A 20,428-nucleotide genomic window follows, 5' to 3' on the forward strand; every position below is an offset into this window, starting at 1 on the left:
AAGAGAGAGAAGAGGGGGCAAGCAGCCCCTTTCACAGTGAGTCAGGCATACCTGGCTGTTGGCAGGTAACTGGGCAGAGCTCAGACAAAATGCTAACATCTATTACCCGTCCATTTATTGTCTCCTGCTTTTTAAGCACTTTTTGCTGGGGTTGTCATGATAACAATAGGACTCACTGCGTCTCAGCTCTAACACAGGAGTCTAGAACACGCTCCCCTCAAGGGATGCTATGTGAACAGGTTAGAATTGCCACTTTATATCAACACTCATTAGAAAGGAGTTCTAGAAAACCTGAAACAAAAGGTCATTTTTTTTTGGTACTATGTATACATGTGCCCTTATGTAAACCCAGAGCTGATGAATCTATCCAATTACAGTTGAAAAGTCCTTATCATAACTAAGGATGTGTAGCGGAATGACTCATGATTCTTGCAGGTCAAAAGACGGAGCACATATTCTTTTTCATCCCAGTAAAGCTGTGCGTGAGGAAGTTGTTGCTCACCCGCCAAGCAAGAGAGAGATGCACCCTTAAGGGAGATAGCCAGCAAGCAGAGCCTTCCAGTCCCTTCTCTGTCCCTGTTCTGCCTCTATTTTGCAAACCCTCCCGGCCATTTCACACAAACCTGGAGTTAGAGAAAGCACAGGTAAAACCAGACAAGCCCTTGGCCAGAGGGCGGTGAGCACTGCCTCCTCCTCTCCAGAGGGTTCCCACCTATATTCTCGGAGAAACATCTGGAGGAAAAGTTATTAGGTGCACCAGGGCTTGACATGAGCCTTCAACTGCAGATTGTCTCCCGCTCTTGGCATCTAAAGAGCTGGGCCGTCAGCTTTACATGTTGGATAGGAAACTATTCGGATAATAAGCATCATGGTTTCCTTTGGTGAAGTTTCCAAGGTCTTGAGCCAGGAACCACAGGACCTCCAGAAGCATGGCAGTGAGTAGTTTGCACAGGGGAGAAGGGCCAGCCAGTGGACTCAAGGTGTCTCTGAGAAAGGCGCTCTGTCTAACCTCTCTTGAGCGCACATGTAATAGTATCTTGTCATAGCTTGGTTCACCATACAGAAAACTATCCTTTGCTGTGAGATAGAACTGTTTTCCATGTTTGTGTGAAAGAGACCATTGTGCAGGACACCTACCGTTTACCTCATGTCCAGGAAGAAAGCTGTAAAATCCTTGTGGACTGGAGGGTAATGTCACTGACAAGAGGTCAAAATGAGCTGCCCAGTCAGACTTGGGCTTCCCATTTGTGTTAGCCTTCTGTCTAAGCCCCACCCCCACAGTTACCTGGCAACAGCCAGGTCTGCCTGACACTAAAAAGGGGCTGCTTGCCCCCTCCTCACTCTCTTGTTCTCTCTTGCTCTTCCCTTTACCCCTCTCTGCCCATTCCCTTCCCCCTTCTCTCCACGTGCTTATGGTCGGCCTCTACTCTTCTACACCCCCCCCTCTCTCTCTCTCCTTATCGTCCTGTGGCTGGTCCCTCAGGGGAAGGGATGCCTCAGCATGGTCACACAGAGGCACCCCCTTCCCCCACACCTCCATAGAACACACCCCCCTTTATCTTTTATAAATACATCAGTTTGGTGGCCCTAAGACTCAAGGGTAACACTCCAGAGGCAGCCTGTGGCCAGTGCCTGTTCAGGTGGAGCCTGCGTTCTTCCCTCTGGTAGAAAACACAAAACCTTTGCCACGTGGACACTGTCTGAGGCAGTGTCTGATGACACTGGAGTTATCCACCTTTCCCATGGAGAGTCGTAAAGTGTTGCCACATTCGTTAACTTCCATTAGTCTGCTAGGCCGGACCCACACAGGGTAAAGAGCATTGAGAGAAGCTACCTGTGCCACAGCGAGAATATACAGCCCTGATTTTATGTTTGGACTTTGATCAAAGGATCCTTGAGGATGCAAAGTCAGATTGTGTGTCCCCTTGAGCAGATGCGTGCTTTGGGTTTGAGTAAATGAGCTTCCCTTGTGTGTTCTGTGAGTTGAACCATAGATCTGACATCTTTTATGATGGAGAGCGATGGGCATTTTGTCGCCCTGTGACCAATCTCAAGAACTTTTATTTTCCTCTTGGCTTTGGAGCCTCATGCTGCTGAGAGCTACTGAGACTCCTGACACCATTTTTCCCAACTCCCTGGCTTAAGGCCCTTTTCACAACCTGTACTGGAAGCTAGTAAATTGTTCTTTCTGGCTCTCTGCAAAACCAGAAATTCTAGGGGCCGAGAGATAAAATATCATCCAGATTGGTTAAGGCTGGTGTGGAAAGCAAGTTGCCTTTCAGATGTCTGAAGTGTTGGAAGACTTCTGTGTACCTGTCACGTTTAACCCGCAGTGACGGGTGATTGGCAGCATAACAGCTGAGTGACGGCATTTGGCCAGGAGTTCAAACCTCAGCTCGACGAGCCATAGCCAGATCCCTGTTTGATTTGCTGTGGCCGTGAAGTCTAAATCTTGCCAGGAACAGAGGCAGAGGCAAGGGTGACAGCTGGTAGCCATTCTCGTCGATAAAGTTGTGATGGCTGAGATGTGCAAGCGACCAGAGTTAATTTCACAGACCTCCAGCCAAGTGCTTAGTGTCAAAACCAGCTATGCTCAACGATGCAAACAGCCTCTTGTCAGAAGCCACCTCCCCCGCCATGCTCCTTCCTCCTGGCCAGCTCAAGGAAGCTTAGGTCCTGCTTTTTGAGGAATAGGTCCCACTAGAGGAAAAAGAGCACATCCCCCTTCCCTTCTAACAACCTCTTGACAATTTTATTACGATTCAGCTTAATACAGTAAAATTAAAGTTTGGGCTAACACAGGCAAGCAGCACATCTCCTCCACAGCTGGGAAAATATGTATTTCCAGAAAGCTCCTCCTTGGTCCTTTGCTCAATGTTCCTGCTCACTGATGGGCTTTTCTGTCTCTGTAGTCTTGCTCTTTCCAGAATGTTCTATATGTGTCACACCCCATGCAGACTTTAGAGAGCAACGTCTTCTCTCGGCAGAATGCTTTTGAAGCTCACCTGAGTCACTGTGTCCCTCAAGAGTGCCTTCTTTCCCAGTACCAAGCAGGACCCCTGTGTCTGCTCTCCAGCGGAAGGGCTTTTCCAGTTCGTGGTGACCATGAATAAAGAAAACATCCCACACTTTATCTTGTTTTTTTTAAAAGTCGTAGCAATTAAATAACTTTATTTTGCAGAAAACCAGAACTATTTGAGCCAGGAAGATCCTAGATGGAGGATGTATCTTAGGGTTTCAGTGGTGGCCTAGTATGTGTGAGGACCCGGAGAAAAAAAATACTATTTCCAAGAGGTGGGCACTGTTTGATGAGCATAGAAATGTATTAGCACGGGCAACCTGTGATTTCTCATAGCAATGTGTGCAGTTAATATAAACTGGTTTCCCCGCCTTACTTGTCTTAATTCTCATCATGGGACCCTGTGAGAAATCCTACTCCAGGTTGTCATCGATGGATGCTGGAAAACTTTCTGTAACCAGGAATTCCTAGTCCCCCAGTCTACTATTCTCTCCTCCATTTTCTCAATGCTATTCTGTGTAGAACATTCTGGAAGGTGTCTCAACATGAAGAAACCTGTGAGGAGCTCTAGGACATAGCTCAGTAGTGAAGCAAGTGCTTGCTTGTGCAAGGTTCTGTCTTTGATTGTACCACCAAAACAAAGAAAAAAGAAAAAAGATGTTTTTTCTTATCAAATGGGTACCAACTGACACCCCTGTCCTAGGTCTAAGAGGGCACTGAGCTGGCCATCAAGCACCACCACAAGAAGGCCACACTTCAGGAAACCACCAGCCTCCCTTTTGGGAAGCCTTCAGGGAATAAATTTTAAGAATTAAATCTAACTTCAGGTCAAGCAAGAATGAAAGAAGAAAGAGAATGGAATGGCTGTCCCTCTGTGCAGAAGGGACCTAGAGTAAGACAAAGCCTCTCTCCTAAGCCTCCAGTGTTGGTAAAGCAGTTGCCAGGTAGGACTTTCTTTGAGCCTTAAGTTTAACTGGGATAATGGACAGCATTAAGTGCTGAAGAAGCAAAGCAGAGAACGCTTTCCTGAGCCTGAAGTGACTACACTAATCTTGTATGCTGAGCTGAAGGGTAGGAGAGAGAGGGAGAGGGAGAGGGAGAGAGAGAGCTACTGCTCTTGAAGTTAAGAATTAGACTCTCTTGTGTTGCTTCTGGTGGTCTTTGCCTGTAGGACCTCCCAGGAGGTGGCTGCTGACCAGGCGTCACTCCAGGAAGAAAGCACTCTGGCTCCTGGGGCCGTCTGCCGCGCACCTTCAGGAGGGATAGCCTGACTTTTGTGTCTTGTATGTATGCACTTTCTCTACTAGGGGCAGCGACAACTTCTGCCTAAGCCCTTAGGAGAACAGAAGAGTTTACCTAGTCTGTCCCCAAGAAATCCTACTAGAATTACATGGCTGCTGAGACAGTGGTGGGGGCTGTCCGCTGGATGAATCGTCAAACACCAGGCTAGATTCTGTCCTCAGCAACCAACTTGTGACCCTTAAACCCAGGAGCATGAAAGAACATAGGCAGGCCTGGCTTTTTGTTTCTATTTATAAGGGAGAGAGAGAGATGGGCGAGATTATTATTCTTTTTTAAAGATTATTTATTTAATGTGTATGAGTACACTGTAGCTGTCTTCAGACACACCAGAAGAGGGCATCAGATCTCATTACAGATGGTTGTGAGCCACCATGTGGTTGCTGGGAACTGAACTCAGGACCTCTGGAAGAGCAGTCAGTGCTCTTAACTGCTGAGCCATCTCTCCAGACCCTATTTATAATTCGTAAGTGTTTAAATGAGGATGGAGTTAAAGAATTCAGACTTGGGACAAATGATTTGAATTCCAGCCCTCTATGATGCTGGACAAGTAAGCTCATGTATAGGTCAGAGGACAACTTGTGGGAATCATGTGGATCCTAATGATGTAACTCCAATGGTCAGGCATGGAGACAGGTGCCTTTATCCACAGAGCCATCTCCCTGGCTTCTAGACAAGTAATTTAATGCCCTTTACCTCAAATTCATCAACTGCAGCATGGGAGTAACATTGGTGTCTATCATTCAAGACTACTATGCAGATTAAATTAGTTAATTCTTGTAAGGGTAGTAGAATGGTGACAGGGACATAATAGTCCATATGTTTATGTTTGTTAAGTTAAAATGTCCTCGTTTATATTCTTATCTTTTCTTCCTAATCTCTAGCCCCTACCACCTGTCCCTGACAAGACAGACTGGTTCTATGTGCCTGGTCTTTTTCTTCTCTTTCTTCTAGTAATTTCAATCCTTGCCACCGGTCACCAACCCCCTTTTTAGAAGCTGAGAGAGAATAAGTTACACTCCTAGCCTGGGTATTAGTTTTCAGTGGCAGCCAGAGCAGATTGTCACAAACCTGGTGGCCAAGGGCAACAAAAAAAAGTATTCTCTCACAGTTCTGGAGCTTATGAGCTCAAAACTAAGGTGTCACAAAGTGACTTTTACTGGAACTTATGAGGGGAAATTATCCCTGCCCCCATCTGTGTGTGTGTGCATGTGTGAGTGTGTATATGTACGTGTGTATCTATGCGTGTGTGTTTATCTGTGTGCATATATATCTGTGGGTGCATGAGTGTGCATGTGTGTGTCTGTGTATGTGTATGTGTATATGTTTGCATGCATGTGTGTGTATCAGTGTGTGTGCATGTGTGAGCATATGCATGTGCGTATGTGTGATATGTGTGTATGTGTGTGTATTGTGAGCATGTGCATGTGTGTATATATGTGTATCTGTGTGAATGCATGTGTGAGTGTGTACATGTGTGTATCTGTGTGAATGCATGTATGAGTGTGTATATGTGTGTGCATGTGTGTATCTGCGTATGTGCATGTATGTTTCATACTCCTGCTAGCACACAGGGGTCCCTGCTTCTCTTTTTGTGCCTTTGCATGCGTGTTATCTTTTTTGTCTTTAAGAGAAATGCACCCTCTGCTCGGTACTCAACAACATTTCTATGTAACCCTTTACCCAGCTGTGTCTCCTGGCCCTGAAGCCCTTTGAGTGTGCAACACGGTGCTAGCTTTGTTTCTGTGGCTGAGATAAAATACCCTGACAAAAAACAACCCAAGGAAAGGAAGGTTTATTTTAGGTCACAATTCCAGGTTATAGTCTGTCACCTCTGGGAAGTCACGCTGGCAAGAGCTTGACATAGCCCGCCACATCACATCCACCAACAAAGACAGAGACAGAATGTGTGCACAGAAAGCTCAGTCCGCTTCTGCTGCTACCCTAGACACAGCGCTTAAAACCAGGGAGTGGTGCTGCCCACTCCTCACAGCACCTAGGACAATTGAGACGATCTCAGGAGGACAACCTGATCTAGGCAATCCCCCCCTCCCAGGCATTCTTCTTACGTGACTCGGGTTGTTTCCGGTTGACAGTTAAAACCAGCCATCACAAATAACCTCCTTTAAGCCCTTGACAGTCAAACGCCTTCCTGTTTTATTTCGAGATGATCTGGTAGACCCTGAGCTCAGCCTTCCTGGGACGGGGCACAGTTCACCATTCACAGTGTGAATGAGCTCAGCTGACCAGGCCTGTTGAAGCCTCAGCCACCAGTTCAGCACTTAGTGAAGGTTCCTCTTGTTCATGTTCGTTGCCTTATTTCCCATGTGTCCCTGGTGTAAGTTTTGAACCTGACCCACTCACCTGACATGGGTGACTTTGTTTTTCTCTTGTTCTCTGTTGTTATTAAAATTTCGTTGTTATTAAATATCGGCCAAACCAACACCAACACGGTTCCACGTGGTGAGATTTAATGGGGGAATGAGACAAGGGGAAGTGGTGAGAGAAAGAAGAGAAAAGAGACAGAGGGCAGAAGAAGTCTGCCTTTTATTTGGAATGTGCCTTGAGAATTCCCAGGTGGATTTCCAAATTGAGCCAAAAGGTCTTCTGGGACTGTATGGCCGTTGCCATGGCAACAGTGACCAACCAGTGTCGCTGCTGAAGGCAATTTTGATACCAACACTCTCTGCTTCCTGTTTCCATGTCTCGCCTCTCCTCATTTGAGGATGCATTTGCCAGAGAGCTTCCAGGAGATTCCAGCTTGCACCAGGGTGCCCTTAAATACTTTACAGCTTGGGGTCCTGCTTTGAACTCGAGGGATCGATCATCTTGACTTCCTCATCTCCTTAGATGGACCGATGATGCCTCTCCCTGTTCTAAACCAAAGCTGGGGTTGGAGAGGCCGACTCCATCCAAACTATATTAGGAATATTTCTCTAAGTTTTCTGTTTGGTTTTTATACTTCAAATAACTCCTAGAATCAATATTTTGATGACTGAAGTGTAAATGAATGAGAATCACGGAATGAGTTTTCCCTTGAATTACATGAGGAGAAATTCTGTGAATTTCTATCAGAAAGCAAGGCGAAGTAACCAGGCGCACGCTGAGCTCCTCAGGAAGCGGCCCTTGCAGTGGCTGCTGCTGTTCCTGGCTGTGGTCACCGCCCTCGCCATCCTTACTGCCTTTCTTTTTTATTGTTGTCTTTGGGGATTGGTATTAAACTGTTATTGTTCCTTGTGAACATTAAGGTTTTCAGGTAGGTGCAAATGATAGCCTGTGACTCCAGTTCTCCACACAGGCAGTTTAGCTAGCTCTTGGCGCTCCTGACCTGCTCGGAGAACGAGGTTAAAGTTCATCGTGGAGAGTTCCTCCCCCCCCCCCCACTCCATAATTCCCTTCCTCCCTTCTTTTCTTTCCTATGGTGGTGGTGTGTGTGTGTGTGTGTGTGTGTGTGTGTGTGTGTGTGTGTGTGTAAGAGAGAGACAGAGAGACAGAGACAGAGACAGAGAGAGGATCTCATGTATTCCAGGCTAAAAATAAGAACCAAACTATGGGGGGAGAGATGGCTCAGTGGTTAAGAGCACTGACTGCTCTTCCAAAGATCCTGAGTTCAATTCCCAGCACCCACAACCATCTGTAATGGGATCTGATGCCCTCTTCTGGTGTGTCTGAAGACAGAGACAGTGTATTCACATACATAATATATATAAATCTTTTTAAAAAGAACTCAGCCATGTAGCTGAAAAACATGTTGAACTTCTTATGCTCCTGTTCCTCTCTCCTGAATACTGAGAGTACTGGGGTTACAGGTACTGGGGTTACAGGTACTGGGGTTACAGGTACTGGGGTTACAGGTACTGGGAGAACAGGTACTGGGGTTACAGGTACTGGGGTTACAGGTACTGGGAGAACAGGTACTGGGGTTACAGGTACTGGGGTTACAGGTACTGGGGTTACAGGTACTGGGGTTACAGGTACTGTACTGGGGTTACAGGTACTGGGGTTACAGGTACTGGGGTTACAGGTACTGGGAGAACAGGTACTGGGGTTACAGGTACTGGGAGAACAGGTACTGGGGTTACAGGTACTGGGGTTACAGGTACTGGGGTTACAGGTACTGGGAGAACAGGTACTGGGGTTACAGGTACTGGGGTTACAGGTACTGGGGTTACAGGTACTGGGTTACAGGTACTGGGAGAACAGGTACTGGGGTTACAGGTACTGGGGTTACAGGTACTGGGGTTACTGGGGTTACAGGTACTGGGGTTACAGGTACTGGGAGTACAGGTACTGGGGTTACAGGTACTGGGGAACAGGTACTGGGGTTACAGGTACTGGGGTTACAGGTACTGGGGTTACAGGTACTGGGGGAACAGGTACTGGAGTTACAGGTACTGGGGTTACAGGTACTGGGGTTACAGGTACTGGGGTTACAGGTACTGGGGTTACAGGTACTGGGGTTACAGGTACTGGGGTTACAGATACTGGGAGAACAGGTACTGGGAGAACAGGTACTGGAGTTACAGGTACTGGGGTTACAGATACTGGGAGAACAGGTACTGGAGTTACAGGTACTGGGGTTACAGGTACTGGCCTCCATGCTTGGGTAATGTAGGGCTTCATGTTTGCCAGGCAAGTACTCCAACCACCAAGCTACATCCTCAGGCCGATTCGGGCAATCTCCCTTCAGAATGAAGGAAAGACATTTATCTATGCCCGGGGACAAGTTCTCCTTCTTCCCTTCATGTCAATTTCTACTTTTATGGCACTGACCCAGCATGACAAGTGACTTCGAAGAAGGGGGTATGTGCCAGGTACCCTGAATGGAGGAATTTATCAATCAAGAGAGTGCAGGTGGCCAGGTGGGGAATGAGTGAATGGACTTTTGAAGGGAGGGCTCGTAGTTCTTTATTCTCTCTCTCTCTCTCTCTCTCTCTCTCTCTCTCCTTCCCTCTCTCCCTCTCATTGCCCCCTCCCCTCCCATTCCTCCTTTTGTTTTAAATTTCATTTTCACTGGTTACAGCGCTTTTTGTGTCATAATAAAAATGTAATAATGTTCCATTAAATTTCTCTCATTGTCCTTCTGGCATTTGTGTTGTGGCAGTAACAGCAACAACAGATGGTTCTATCCACAACCAATAACTCAAAAGAATTGTATTTGTTCTACACAGAGAGATTCATTTCAAAGGGAGGAAGCTAGCAATCTAAAGCGGGAGCAGTTAGCCCCCACCACCAACAGGCGGAAGGAAAGTAATTGAATCTGTGCTTCTTTCTTTCTTTTCTATTTCTGTCATGTTGTGTGTCTTGCCATCATAATGGTTTTCCTTTTTTGTTTGCTTTTTTTTTTTTTTTTTTTTTTTTTTTTTTTGAGACAGGGTCTCGCTGTATAGCCCTGGCAATCCTGGAACTCACTATGTAGACCAGGCTGGCCTCGAACTCATAGAGATCTACTTGCCTTTGTGTGCTGGAATTAAAGGTGCACACCACCACACCTGGTATCATAACAGCTTTCAACTTAGGTGTCTGCCTTAACACAGTGCAATGGCCACATCAAAAGGTTGTCTTTTTTGGCCATACTTTGGTTTGGTTTTTCTAGACTTTTCTAAAATGAGAATAGTAAATAGTTGTGGCGTCTTTTCCCTTCCCTAGTTGATTGGCCGTAAGGACTAGGAACTGTGGTTTTCAGTCCTGGCCACATGTTGAAATTATCTGGGAATCTCTTGTTAACTGATGCCAGTCTCAACCCAAGTTCAGTTGTAGAATCTCTTGAGGGAGGGAGCGGGCCTGTTTAAAATGTCCCCGTGTGGTTCCAATGAGACTCCAGCATGAAGGCTTGTTGTCTGGAAACAATGCATCCAGCCTCAACAAGGAGGGCTTGTTCAAAATGACTTGCTGGCCAGCACATTCCTCAAAATGTTCTCCTGGTGCTGTTCTGCTGGTTGGGAACCCACACTCTGAGAACATGAAGTGCTCTGTTGAAAATCTTGAAGCCGAAAGTGAGGTTTAGTGGAAAAGAGAGTCATGACTGCTTAGTCATGGCTGCCACCGTCGCCAAAAGGAAGGACTGTATTTGTGGTTCCCTCTGTTAAGAAACTCATCAGGTAGCTGCCTTCCATTAAAGTCTGGAAACCGACTATCCCTGGAAAGATTGTGTCTTAACAGCTCATATTACCCGTGTTCTGACAGCCAGAACGGAGTCACTCAGCTACGTCCAGCTCAGTGCTCCTCCGTGGTGCTCCTGATGGCTGGCGCCTGGGATCTCTACCCACTGTATACCTAATACCAGAGAGTAGCTTGTGTTCCGGAGAGCTATTTTATCTCATCTGTGGGCTGGGACCTAACACTGAGCGTGACCTAGGGTCCTGGAACACACTTGTTTAAATGGCATACCCTAGATGTCTGCAGATGGCCTGGGGAGGTGTCGGGACCAGTAAAAAGGAGCTACGGAGCACAGGCAAACAACAGATGCTCTACTGCTTCTGCCTTACCCTTTGACCTCTGACCTCTGACTACTTTGTGGTGGTTTCCTTTCAGTTCTCCAAACCACTCCTGATGAGAAACACTGTCCAGATTCAGGAGTAGAATCCAACAGCAGACATGAAGAGACTTCAAGGAACTGTCCTGCTGAGGCTGACACAGACTGGTAAGTTAGGGCTTCTCCCTCCCTTTTTCCTTCTTCCGTCCCTCCCTCCCTCCCTCCCTCCCTCCTTCTCTCCCCACTTCTCTTTTTTCCTTTCTAATACTGTCTCTTGTAGCCCAGACTGATCTCAAATTCAGAATGTAGTCCAGGATGACCTTGAACTTCTGATGCTTTTGACTTTATCTCCGAAGTTTGAGGATTACAAGTCCGCACCACCACATGAGGTTTATACAGTGCAGGGCTTAAAAACCAGAGCTTCATGCATATATTAGACAGGCACTCTACCAACTGAGCTACATCCCCATCCAGAAAGGTCAATCTTACCATATGAGTTCTTTTGTGGACCACAAAGTACTTCTGCCACTATGTTAATACTGTAAATTGGAAAGAGTGGAGCTCAAACATACTTCCCTCAGAATCTCTCATGTTACAAATCACCACCCTATAGACAGAAGTCTTCATTTCATAAGGACAAGAAGAACACAATCTTGATTGCAAAAATTATTTGATTCTATGTGTTTTTTTTTTTTTTTTTTTCACCTGCTTGGCTGTTTCACAGGCATGTGTCTGAGCACCACGTGCTTGCAGTGCTCATGGAGGCCAGAAGAGGGTGATAGATCCCCAGGACAGGAGTCACAGATGGTTGTCAGTTGCTGTATGAGTGCTGGGACTTGAACCCAGGTCCCCTGGAAGAGCAGCCAGTGCTCTTAACCGCTGAGCTGCCACTCTAACTGCCAACCTCTTTGTGTTCTTATGGTAGTAAAACCTTTAATTGGTCCCTTTGGGTTAAAAGAGTGTTTTTCAATCTGGGGCAACACAGTACCAACATTATGGGATGGTTGGCAATGACCAAAGACACTTTTGTTGGCACAAGATAGAAGGCATGGCTCTGCTAGGTTCTGCTGGAACAGAGTGGGTTGGAGCCAGCAATGTTGCTATGTAGCCTCCTAAAACTAGCGCAGCCTCTCAAAGGATTGTACTGTTTCAGCGGACATCTGCACTAATCAGCTCTGAAGGGATTGTGACTCTGGCTAAGTGGGCTCAGGCCAGGCCAGCACAGCTGTGAAATACGGCCCTAGAGACCCCGGGATCACTCAGACCTGTTCTTCAGGGCAGACTTCTAACATCCCTCCCTCGAGTGAAGCGTGCGTCACATAGGTTACCAGGAAGAGGAAACAGCTAAAGGCAGGAGGGCACAGTTAAAAAGCAAAGAGCCAAATAGAATGAAGCTTGTGCTTAAAAAAGAAATTTAAAGCTGATAAAACAAACTGAAGTTTTCCGTTTGAAAAAAAAAAGGCCAACACACAGTTCCGTTTGGTGAGGAAAGAAGGAAGGAGAGGCAGGAGGAATTTGTAGGAAGATCCAGACACGATGACAATACGTGCAGAGGGTGGGATGGCAGGGGAGTTTGAGGCCACCTCTGCAGCCCCACCCAATGCTCAGCACTGGGTCATTCTCTTCTGTATCCCTCTGTGAGCCCTGGTGACAGCTAGGGTCAGGCTCTCAAAAGCTGACCAATGTTGCAGATGTGTAAGTGTGCTGGACTAGTACACAACGGGTCTGGCTTTGATTCCCGGCACTACAGAAGTTAATCAGAAGTGGTCAATTAATGAAGAGAAAGGAAAATACATTTCTAGGTTAGCTTTGTCAGATTTCCCATTGGCTGCCCTCCATCAGCTGGTGGGGGTCGTTCAGTGTCGTGCAGAGCTAAGGGGCAGGTCTGAGGTCCGAGTCTAGAACCTTTGTCTCCAGGAGCAACAATTACTAGTACTTATTACTGTTAATGTCTTCCTGGCTAAATGGTTTGCAGACAGTAACCTGCTCAAGCAATAGGAGAAGAGCACATTCTAGCATTTCTAGCACTTAGAGATTATAAATTACGGGCAGTGTTACTTATAACAGTCAGAATTTGAGCACAGGCCATCTACTCCACCGTCCACACTTTCAGGCTGTAAATTCTACAGCCTCCCGAGGCTCCAGATGCCGAAAGATTCCTCCAGGGCCTTCTCTGTTCTATCCACATTGTGTCTTTACTTGTCCTACCTTAAATCTTGAATCACAACCAGCAAGGAAAAATATATCGTGATTATATCACTCTTAGATTGATGGAATGTATTCCAGCACCCATTTCCTAGTCTACAGCTCCATGGGAAAGGTGCTCCCAACATGTATGACGAAGTGGGTCAGTTCAGCAGGAGAGAAGACAGACTTGCCTGAGAGAGGGAGTTAGTCCGTGCCGTGTGGCATCTCGGCTCTGTTTTCTGTGTGAACCAGTGATGGTGTACAGTGAATGAGGAAGTAAAAAGTATCTCTGGGTTGTGAGCCTTGCTCGAACAACGGGGACCCTCTGGTCATAGTGCAGGGAAGTAGCTCTTGATTTAATCTGACCTGTCTGGGGCGAAACTATGAGGCCTTTAATGTGCCGTTTCCCACCACAGCGAGGCAGTTATGTGAGAAGGACCCATAGGAAGGGGGCGAGGGCTCCGATGTGGAGGGAAGATGCAGCTGGTTCTGCGCGCCGGCTATGATGCACCCCAGAGAAACTGCTTCAGTGTGGACACTTTAGCGTGACTGGAACCTTCGTGATTCAGGCAGCTAAAGGAGAGCTGGCACCTCACGAGACGGCGAGATGGGCACATGTTTCTTCTGGGTGTCACCCTTGTAGTTCTGGGGCTGGGAGCCAACTGGGCTGACCTCAGGATTAATGATCCAGAGAGGCAGCCTTGCAGTCACGAGGCCCAACTGTGGGCCAGATTTTCATGTGGCCCATGAAGTACAGATTGCTCCACTGCTTGACAAATACTCTGTGTGGGGAGTTCTTTGTGGGAAGACGTGGCAGCACCGAGGACTAAGGAGAATAAATCCTCCAGTGTAGTTCCCAGCACGGTGGCCTAGCTGGTGCATTCACCTATAGGGAAGAGGGAAAATGGGAGCATGGGGGAGAAAGGAGTAAGAAACTGGAGTCTCCTATGATACGGTAAACACTGTCTACGTGCACCTTAATTTTTTTTATTAATTTGCTTATTTTATGTGTATGAGTGTCTTCATGCACACCAGAAGAGGGCATCAGATCCCTTTACAGATGGTTGTGAGCCACCATGTGGTTGCTGGGAATTGAACTCAGGACCTCTGGAAGAGCAGCCAGTGCTCTTAACCGCTGAGCCATCTCTCCAGCCCTGTATGTTACCTTATTTGTGTGGAACAAGAATGAGTTTCGGGAGCAACCCTAGGTTCAGGTCTTAGTTCAGCCACTTAGAGGCTTCCATACAGTTGCTGTGTTCTCTCCACTCTCTGAACTTTGGAATCCTAGACGGCAGAGGGGAAGGGAGCTGGGATGGCTAGAGAAAATCTCCATGAAGGGGCGAGCTCAGTGCTAGACACCGCAAAGAGGGCTGTTGAGTTGTTGGTCATGGTGACAGAAGTATTAACAGCTATAGTAGTAATATTAGCATTTAAAGCTGATGTAGGAAGAACAAGACCCCTCTGGTTCAGTTCTAGAATTATGGTCCAAGATAAGCATTGAGGTTTCCAAAACTTTAGGATCGATTCCAGATGTTTACTCTCAACTTTAACCTGAATGCCAAACTTCATTTGCATTTCTGGTTCTGTTCTCAGGGGTAAAGCCCAGGTTGACTTTAGGCCCTGGGCTCACTCTTGCCATTAGGGCTAGGACACAGCTAGCAGCGCGCCCACACTTAACCTTCGGAGCCTTGTCGTTAGGGTCTTCTTAGACTTCCAAGATGTTTACGCTGTTAATTGGTCACATTTATTTCCAAAACCTTTGAGGCTAGGAATCTTATCAGCAGCTGAAAGAACTTCAAGGAGAAATCTGTTTCGCGTTAGATTTTTCCTTGTGGATTTGCTTATGGCTGTACATAAATATTTATCTGAACTATTTCAACAAACCCTAAATCATCAGCGATCCTTCTGCAAGGGGCTCTTTTAGAAGATTTGTGTATGTCGAGAATGTCAGCAATCTCTTTATAGAACCAGATTCCGAGGACCAGAGGCCCTTTGCAAATATTTGGAACTGCTGGGAGCTTTTCAACATGTCCTTTACTTTCCCATTTCTGTGTGTCTCTTCATGCTAATCCTCCTGGAGAGGATTACCCTGCCTGGACTTTCTTTACCTGTTGACGTTTCCCCTTCCTTCAAAGTCTCAGTCCTGTGGCCCCTGCTCCAGGGCCGAGAGCAGACACAAGCAGAAGAGGGTTCCAGATAAGAGTGGAAACAGGCTGTGGTCCAGCCACAGGATGTGTAGGAACTGCTCTGGGGACTCTGAAGGGTCCAGCAGAAGAAGACAAGAATGAGTGGGAGTGAGGTGAAGAAATAGAACTGTTATGGGCAGAGACAGGTGGGGCCTGGATTTGGGGGACCTCCTAACTAAGCAACAGCACAACAAAATGAGGAAACACCAAACGTTTAGCTTGACTATGGCAGATACAATGGCAGATACATTGGCAGATGTTTGTTATTGCTCATACAGAGTTTTTCTAGTTTTTGATTAGTTTCTAACATATAAAACTAGAAACATTTCGTGAAACAACCCAGATTTCAGATAGCCTTTTAGAACTTGGAGCATCTGCTGTGGTGATGTGTTAGAGCCCTCAGTGCTGTCTTCTCTACTCCCCTGCCTGCTGCTCTCCTCTTCACATGAGCTTAGTTATGCTGGCATCTGCATGGGAATGCTGCACTCTGTGTCCTGGGCCTCAGCCAGCCCAGGGACAATTCAGGCTACGACTCTGGAACTAGACTGTCTCTGTCCAGGTCTGGGTCCAGCCGTGTCCATCCTTAGTCAAGTATGTTTTTAAATAATTTCACCTACCCAATATGGCTGATGTGCTAATAACCATGATAGACATTTAGAGGATTATTCAGCATGCCCTAGGTTAAAGCATTAGCTGCCATCTCTCTATCCCACGAGAGACAGTAAACACCCAAACTGGCATTGGCATTTCTGCGTCACTCACAGAATCTAGAGCTTAGGCTCTTTGGCCATAAGAGGGATTGAGTGGCTGATGAATGACTGTTTTCATGCTTCCTGGTTCTCTAAAGTTGGACATCAGCATGCTAATTAGCTTTTCATACAGCAGAGAGCTGGCGTTCTCCAAAAGCCATCAGTACTGATGACGTAAGGAGGTGCCATGAAAATCATGCCGCGTCTCAGAGACCCACCATCCAACCTCAGAGACAAACCCACCTTTAGAAAGTTGTTGAGGTAGGGGTGGGTGGGTTGTTTTAGCAGTTTGGTTGTTAGCAGGCAGCTCTCTGTGATTTATTTCTCACGGTGAAGTCAGTCTCTAGAGATCAGAACATAGGAACTTCAGCAGAGAGGAAGTCGGAGTGTGTATCTGACAGGATCCTGGGCCCTTCCGATCTGATCTCCACACCTCCAAGCTGTAGAGACAAGGCTTTGTACTTAGTACCTCAGGCAAGGTGGGCTGTTATCTAAGAACCGGTTTGCAATGCTCCGATGCACTTTATATGTGCTGACGTCATAATCCCGCCCCACCCGGGCCTTCCAGGTGGAGTCCGGTGGACGGAAGCTTTTGTGGTTAGGTTAATCTGCCCTACAGTGCCTTGTATCGGCAAAGTTGCTCTGCAAAGTTGGATTCTCTGTCTCCCGAGAAAAGTTGCATCTCAATAAAGTCACATTCAATTCTATTTGGATAAAAAGCACCTAAAGCTGCCCTCCTTTTGTATGAAAAGACCCCATTATTTATTTATCAAGAAACCTGTCTCTCCAGCACACTCTCTCTCTCACTTGCTCTCCCCGCCCCCCTTCATCATTCCTCTCATAAAATTAACACCTGCATCTTTAAAGTTTTAGTCCTGCACTAAAAGGCAGCCTGCAGTAAATGACAAAATGTGGTTGGTTCTGGCTGCTTCCCAATTTCTCCTCTGTGTTCCACGAGGGTCCACAAGTCTGGCAGTCCAGCCCTTGGCTCTTTTGTCTGCCTCGAGACCCTCCCCGTATGCAGCCTGGTGATGGAACCCTGCCGAAACACATGTCAGGCCCATATTGAAGAATTTAAGAGAAGGTGCCCAAGTATGAGCTGTTACAAGAAATATTTTCCCTTCGTATAAAAATGATCTTTGCGTGTCTGTGTGCCACCACGTAGCAACAGTGCACACTTCCTAACTTTATTTCATCTCCTCCTTTGAGTTAGAAGGAAATAGCTCTCAGAGTTTCCTCCCAAACTCATTTTTCGTGACTCACGGCAGCGGCTGACTCTTCGCCTATGAGAACACAGATCTGTCAAGATAGCTTGCACCTGTATTGTCCCAAGCAAGTGTTGGCCGTGAAAGCTGTTGACAGCAGTGGGGTCGCAGCCTCTGGATCTTAGTAACGGCCCAGGCTCAGACTTGTCTCCTTCATCAGAACCAACACAGTGGCCTGGGTTTGTTCTTTTCATCTGAATGGTTGCTGTGGGGAAGAGAGAGGTGGGGAACTTTGGAGAAACAGAGATCTTGTGAGTGCTGTGATTGGGAAATTAGATAATAAACAGCCCCGGACAGAACAACCCCAGTGGCCAAGATCAACACAGTCTAGATGTGGGCAGGAGTAGCCTTCCTGCCTGCCCCTCCCCAGAGAGCCCTTTGTGTCAACAAGCACAGCCAGCCTCCTGGCTGCCTCCCAGGCCTCAGAGAAGGGCTATCATTTTTGTTTGCTTTGCAAATATCTTAATGGGAAGTGGTTCAACACCACCTATGGGTTAATCTGAGGGCTTCTGCCTGGCAGCTGTTGGCTCTGGGCACCACATGGCTGCTCTCCGGTGGAGGCAGCGGAGCTGGCCGGCCCTAATCTGTGCCAGGTTGAGGTATCTGCTTCGCCTCCTGGATTTACAGACAGGCGGCAGGAAGCACCTTGTTACCTTTTATTTTTAGTTTGTTCCTCCTCCTGGGAGGGCGAGGCTACTCTTGTCAGATCCAACTGTGCTTTCTCTTGAAGTCAGAGTAGTTGAAATTTTTTCACCATTGGGAAGGATCCTCGTTTCCCTAAGCTCATGCTTGCAGAATCTGAGCTTTCTATTAAATGAGGTGATGTTGGAAGTAGCATTTTGGGAAGATCTAGCGGCCGCACACAAGGGGATACAGGGACCCCCCCTCCCCCCGACCAGGGTCTTCATCTGGGATCCAAAGAACCAGAGAGCTGCTGGGCCGCTGTAGAATTTCACTCCACTGCTCTGTCAGTTCTGAGAGAGCCTGATATGGCTTTTGTTCTTCAGGAGGGGCCAAGTCTGCTCCCCAGAGTGACATGACCGAGTCAGGCCTCTGTGCACCCACAGAGTGCTGGGATAGTGCTCTTCCGCTTGCAAAGTCTTGATCTTTTCTGGGGTTTTCACACACATCCTTATGGCAGGCGATGGAATCCCAGGGGCCACTCCCACAACTTTCTTACAGTAAAAACTTCCTGATCACACTCATTTGCTCAGGGCCTAGTTTCCCCAATCTTTCGTGGAAGAGCAATTAGCAGGACAGCTTCCTCCCCAAGTCATAATAAGTAAATGAGATAACACACGCCGTGTGTGTGTGTGTGTGTGTGTGTGTGTGTGTGTGCGTGTGTGTGTGTATGTGTGTATGTGTGAATGTATGTATGTGTGTATGACTGTGTATATGTGTGTATGCACACGTGTGTATGTGTGTGTCGTATGTATATACATACACACACATATATACATACATTACACACATACACACACACACACACACACACACACACACACACACACACACTCTTCTGACACATGAATAACAGGAGTAGTTAGTGTTACCTGGGCAGCATAATTCTTCCTGTATGGAAGTCTTGATGGTATACTTCAGTGTTGGTACTCCAGGTCCTTTAATATTAAGCCAGTGCTAAATTCAGGACAGTTTGAACATCAAAGTAAAAGAAGGATGGGAAAAAAAGAATAAAACCCATTGAATAAAAATAATTCAGAAATGCGCATTGATAGAAGGGGGAAATGGGAGAGAGGGTGGAAGGAAATTCTTCATTGCAATTAGAATGTGAAGTAATAAATGTAGATTTGATGATTGAAAAATCGACATTTTTCAATTATGGAAATGACCGCAGCTCTAGGCAAGCATCATGACTGGGAGCCTAAAACAGTAGGTGAGAGACTAGGGAATAGCACGCTATTTTCACAATGTCAGAATCAACCCCCACAAGAAGCCACTGTGACCAAATGACAGCATCACGGTGATGGAGCCACCAGACTGCATGCGCCCCTCGGAACGGCGTCTTGTCTGTGGATTTCCTGCCAAATAAGCATGACCTGGATTAAATCCTGAGGAAACAGCAGACAGACCCCAACAGAGGAGTCTGCTGGACGCTGACTGGCCAGTAGGCTGCAGAAGGAAACAGGGGAAGGCTGAGGAGCTCTCCCAGCTGGAAGGAGACATAAGTGAATGTGACCCCTGGTCCAGGCTACAGAAGTCGCCCCTGGCATAGTTTGCAAAATGAGAGCACTGTGGAGTGGGTCACAGAGTCTTGCTACTAATCTTAATTTTCCGATTTTAGTCGCTGCACTCTGGTAGGAGAACACCCTTCCTTTTGAGAACAGACGCTTCAGTACTTAGGAACTAAAGGAGTGTCAGGTTTCTCCAGGGTTCAGAGAGGTCCCTGCAGTTTGCGTGTCAGTGCTGCAGTCTGCGGTGCTGTGGAAGACAGAGTCAAAGCGATAGGTGTGTGGCAATGCTCAGATGCCCTGTGTCAGCCTCCGCCGTCTCCCTAACTCGCCAGCCTCCTTCTCTTCAGTCAGAATCCTCTGTCACTCTCGCTGAGCTTCACTTCCTCTGGGGCCATTGAGTTTGCTTTTTGTTTTTGTTTGTTTGCTTTTGGGGTTATAGTGTTTTTTGGGGGGGAGGTTGGTTTTTAGACAGAATCTTTCAACATAGCCCCAACTGGTCTGGCATTCATTGTGTAGACCAGGCTGACACTCACTATGTAGACCAGGCTAGCCTCAGACTCACAGAGATCTGCTTGCCTCTGTCTTCCAAGTGCTGGGATGAAAGATGTGCGCCACCGTGCGTGATGCTAATTCAGTTTTTAAGGCGCTCACACTATGGCTCTGCATAGGTCAACCTGCCCGGCATTTCAAGACCCTACCACTGCCATGCTAGGTGAGGAGACCTGTGGCCGTAGTCCCAGCTACTCAAGGGGTAAGCCAGGGGTGTTTCCTGTGCCTGGGAGTTCAAGACCAGACCGAACAGCCACGTGAAGTCCTTGGAAGACAAAACTCATTCAAAGGAAAAGCTGAGGTGACACAAAAGAAGCTGCTTGGAGGCCTCGTCCTTGCCTCCCTTTTAACATTCATTAAGATCCCCAATGTAATGGTGGGACACTAGTAACAAAACAGTATGGGAGACAGAGTGCAGGCAGGCTCTGTGGCAGCCAGATCTGGTTTCCGTCTGGTTCTGACCTGTACTGCTTACTCAGAGAGCCCAGCTTCCTCCCCCGGGTCTGT

The 20,428-nt window shown here is 47.1% G+C and overlaps 1 protein-coding gene across 1 annotated transcript in view; it reads left to right on the plus strand.

Moving 5' to 3' along the window:
• Positions 1-20,428, plus strand: part of Myo3b (myosin IIIB) — a 348,212-nt gene that overhangs the window by 234,402 nt on the left and 93,382 nt on the right. The window contains exon 28 of the mRNA XM_032901950.1: positions 10,853-10,961. Within this exon, the coding sequence (XP_032757841.1) occupies positions 10,853-10,961 (109 nt within the window). The remainder of the gene's footprint in view (positions 1-10,852; positions 10,962-20,428) is intronic.

The sequence above is a fragment of the Rattus rattus genome, chromosome 5 (assembly GCF_011064425.1).
Source record: "Rattus rattus isolate New Zealand chromosome 5, Rrattus_CSIRO_v1, whole genome shotgun sequence".
NCBI classification, from domain to species: Eukaryota; Metazoa; Chordata; class Mammalia; order Rodentia; family Muridae; genus Rattus; species Rattus rattus.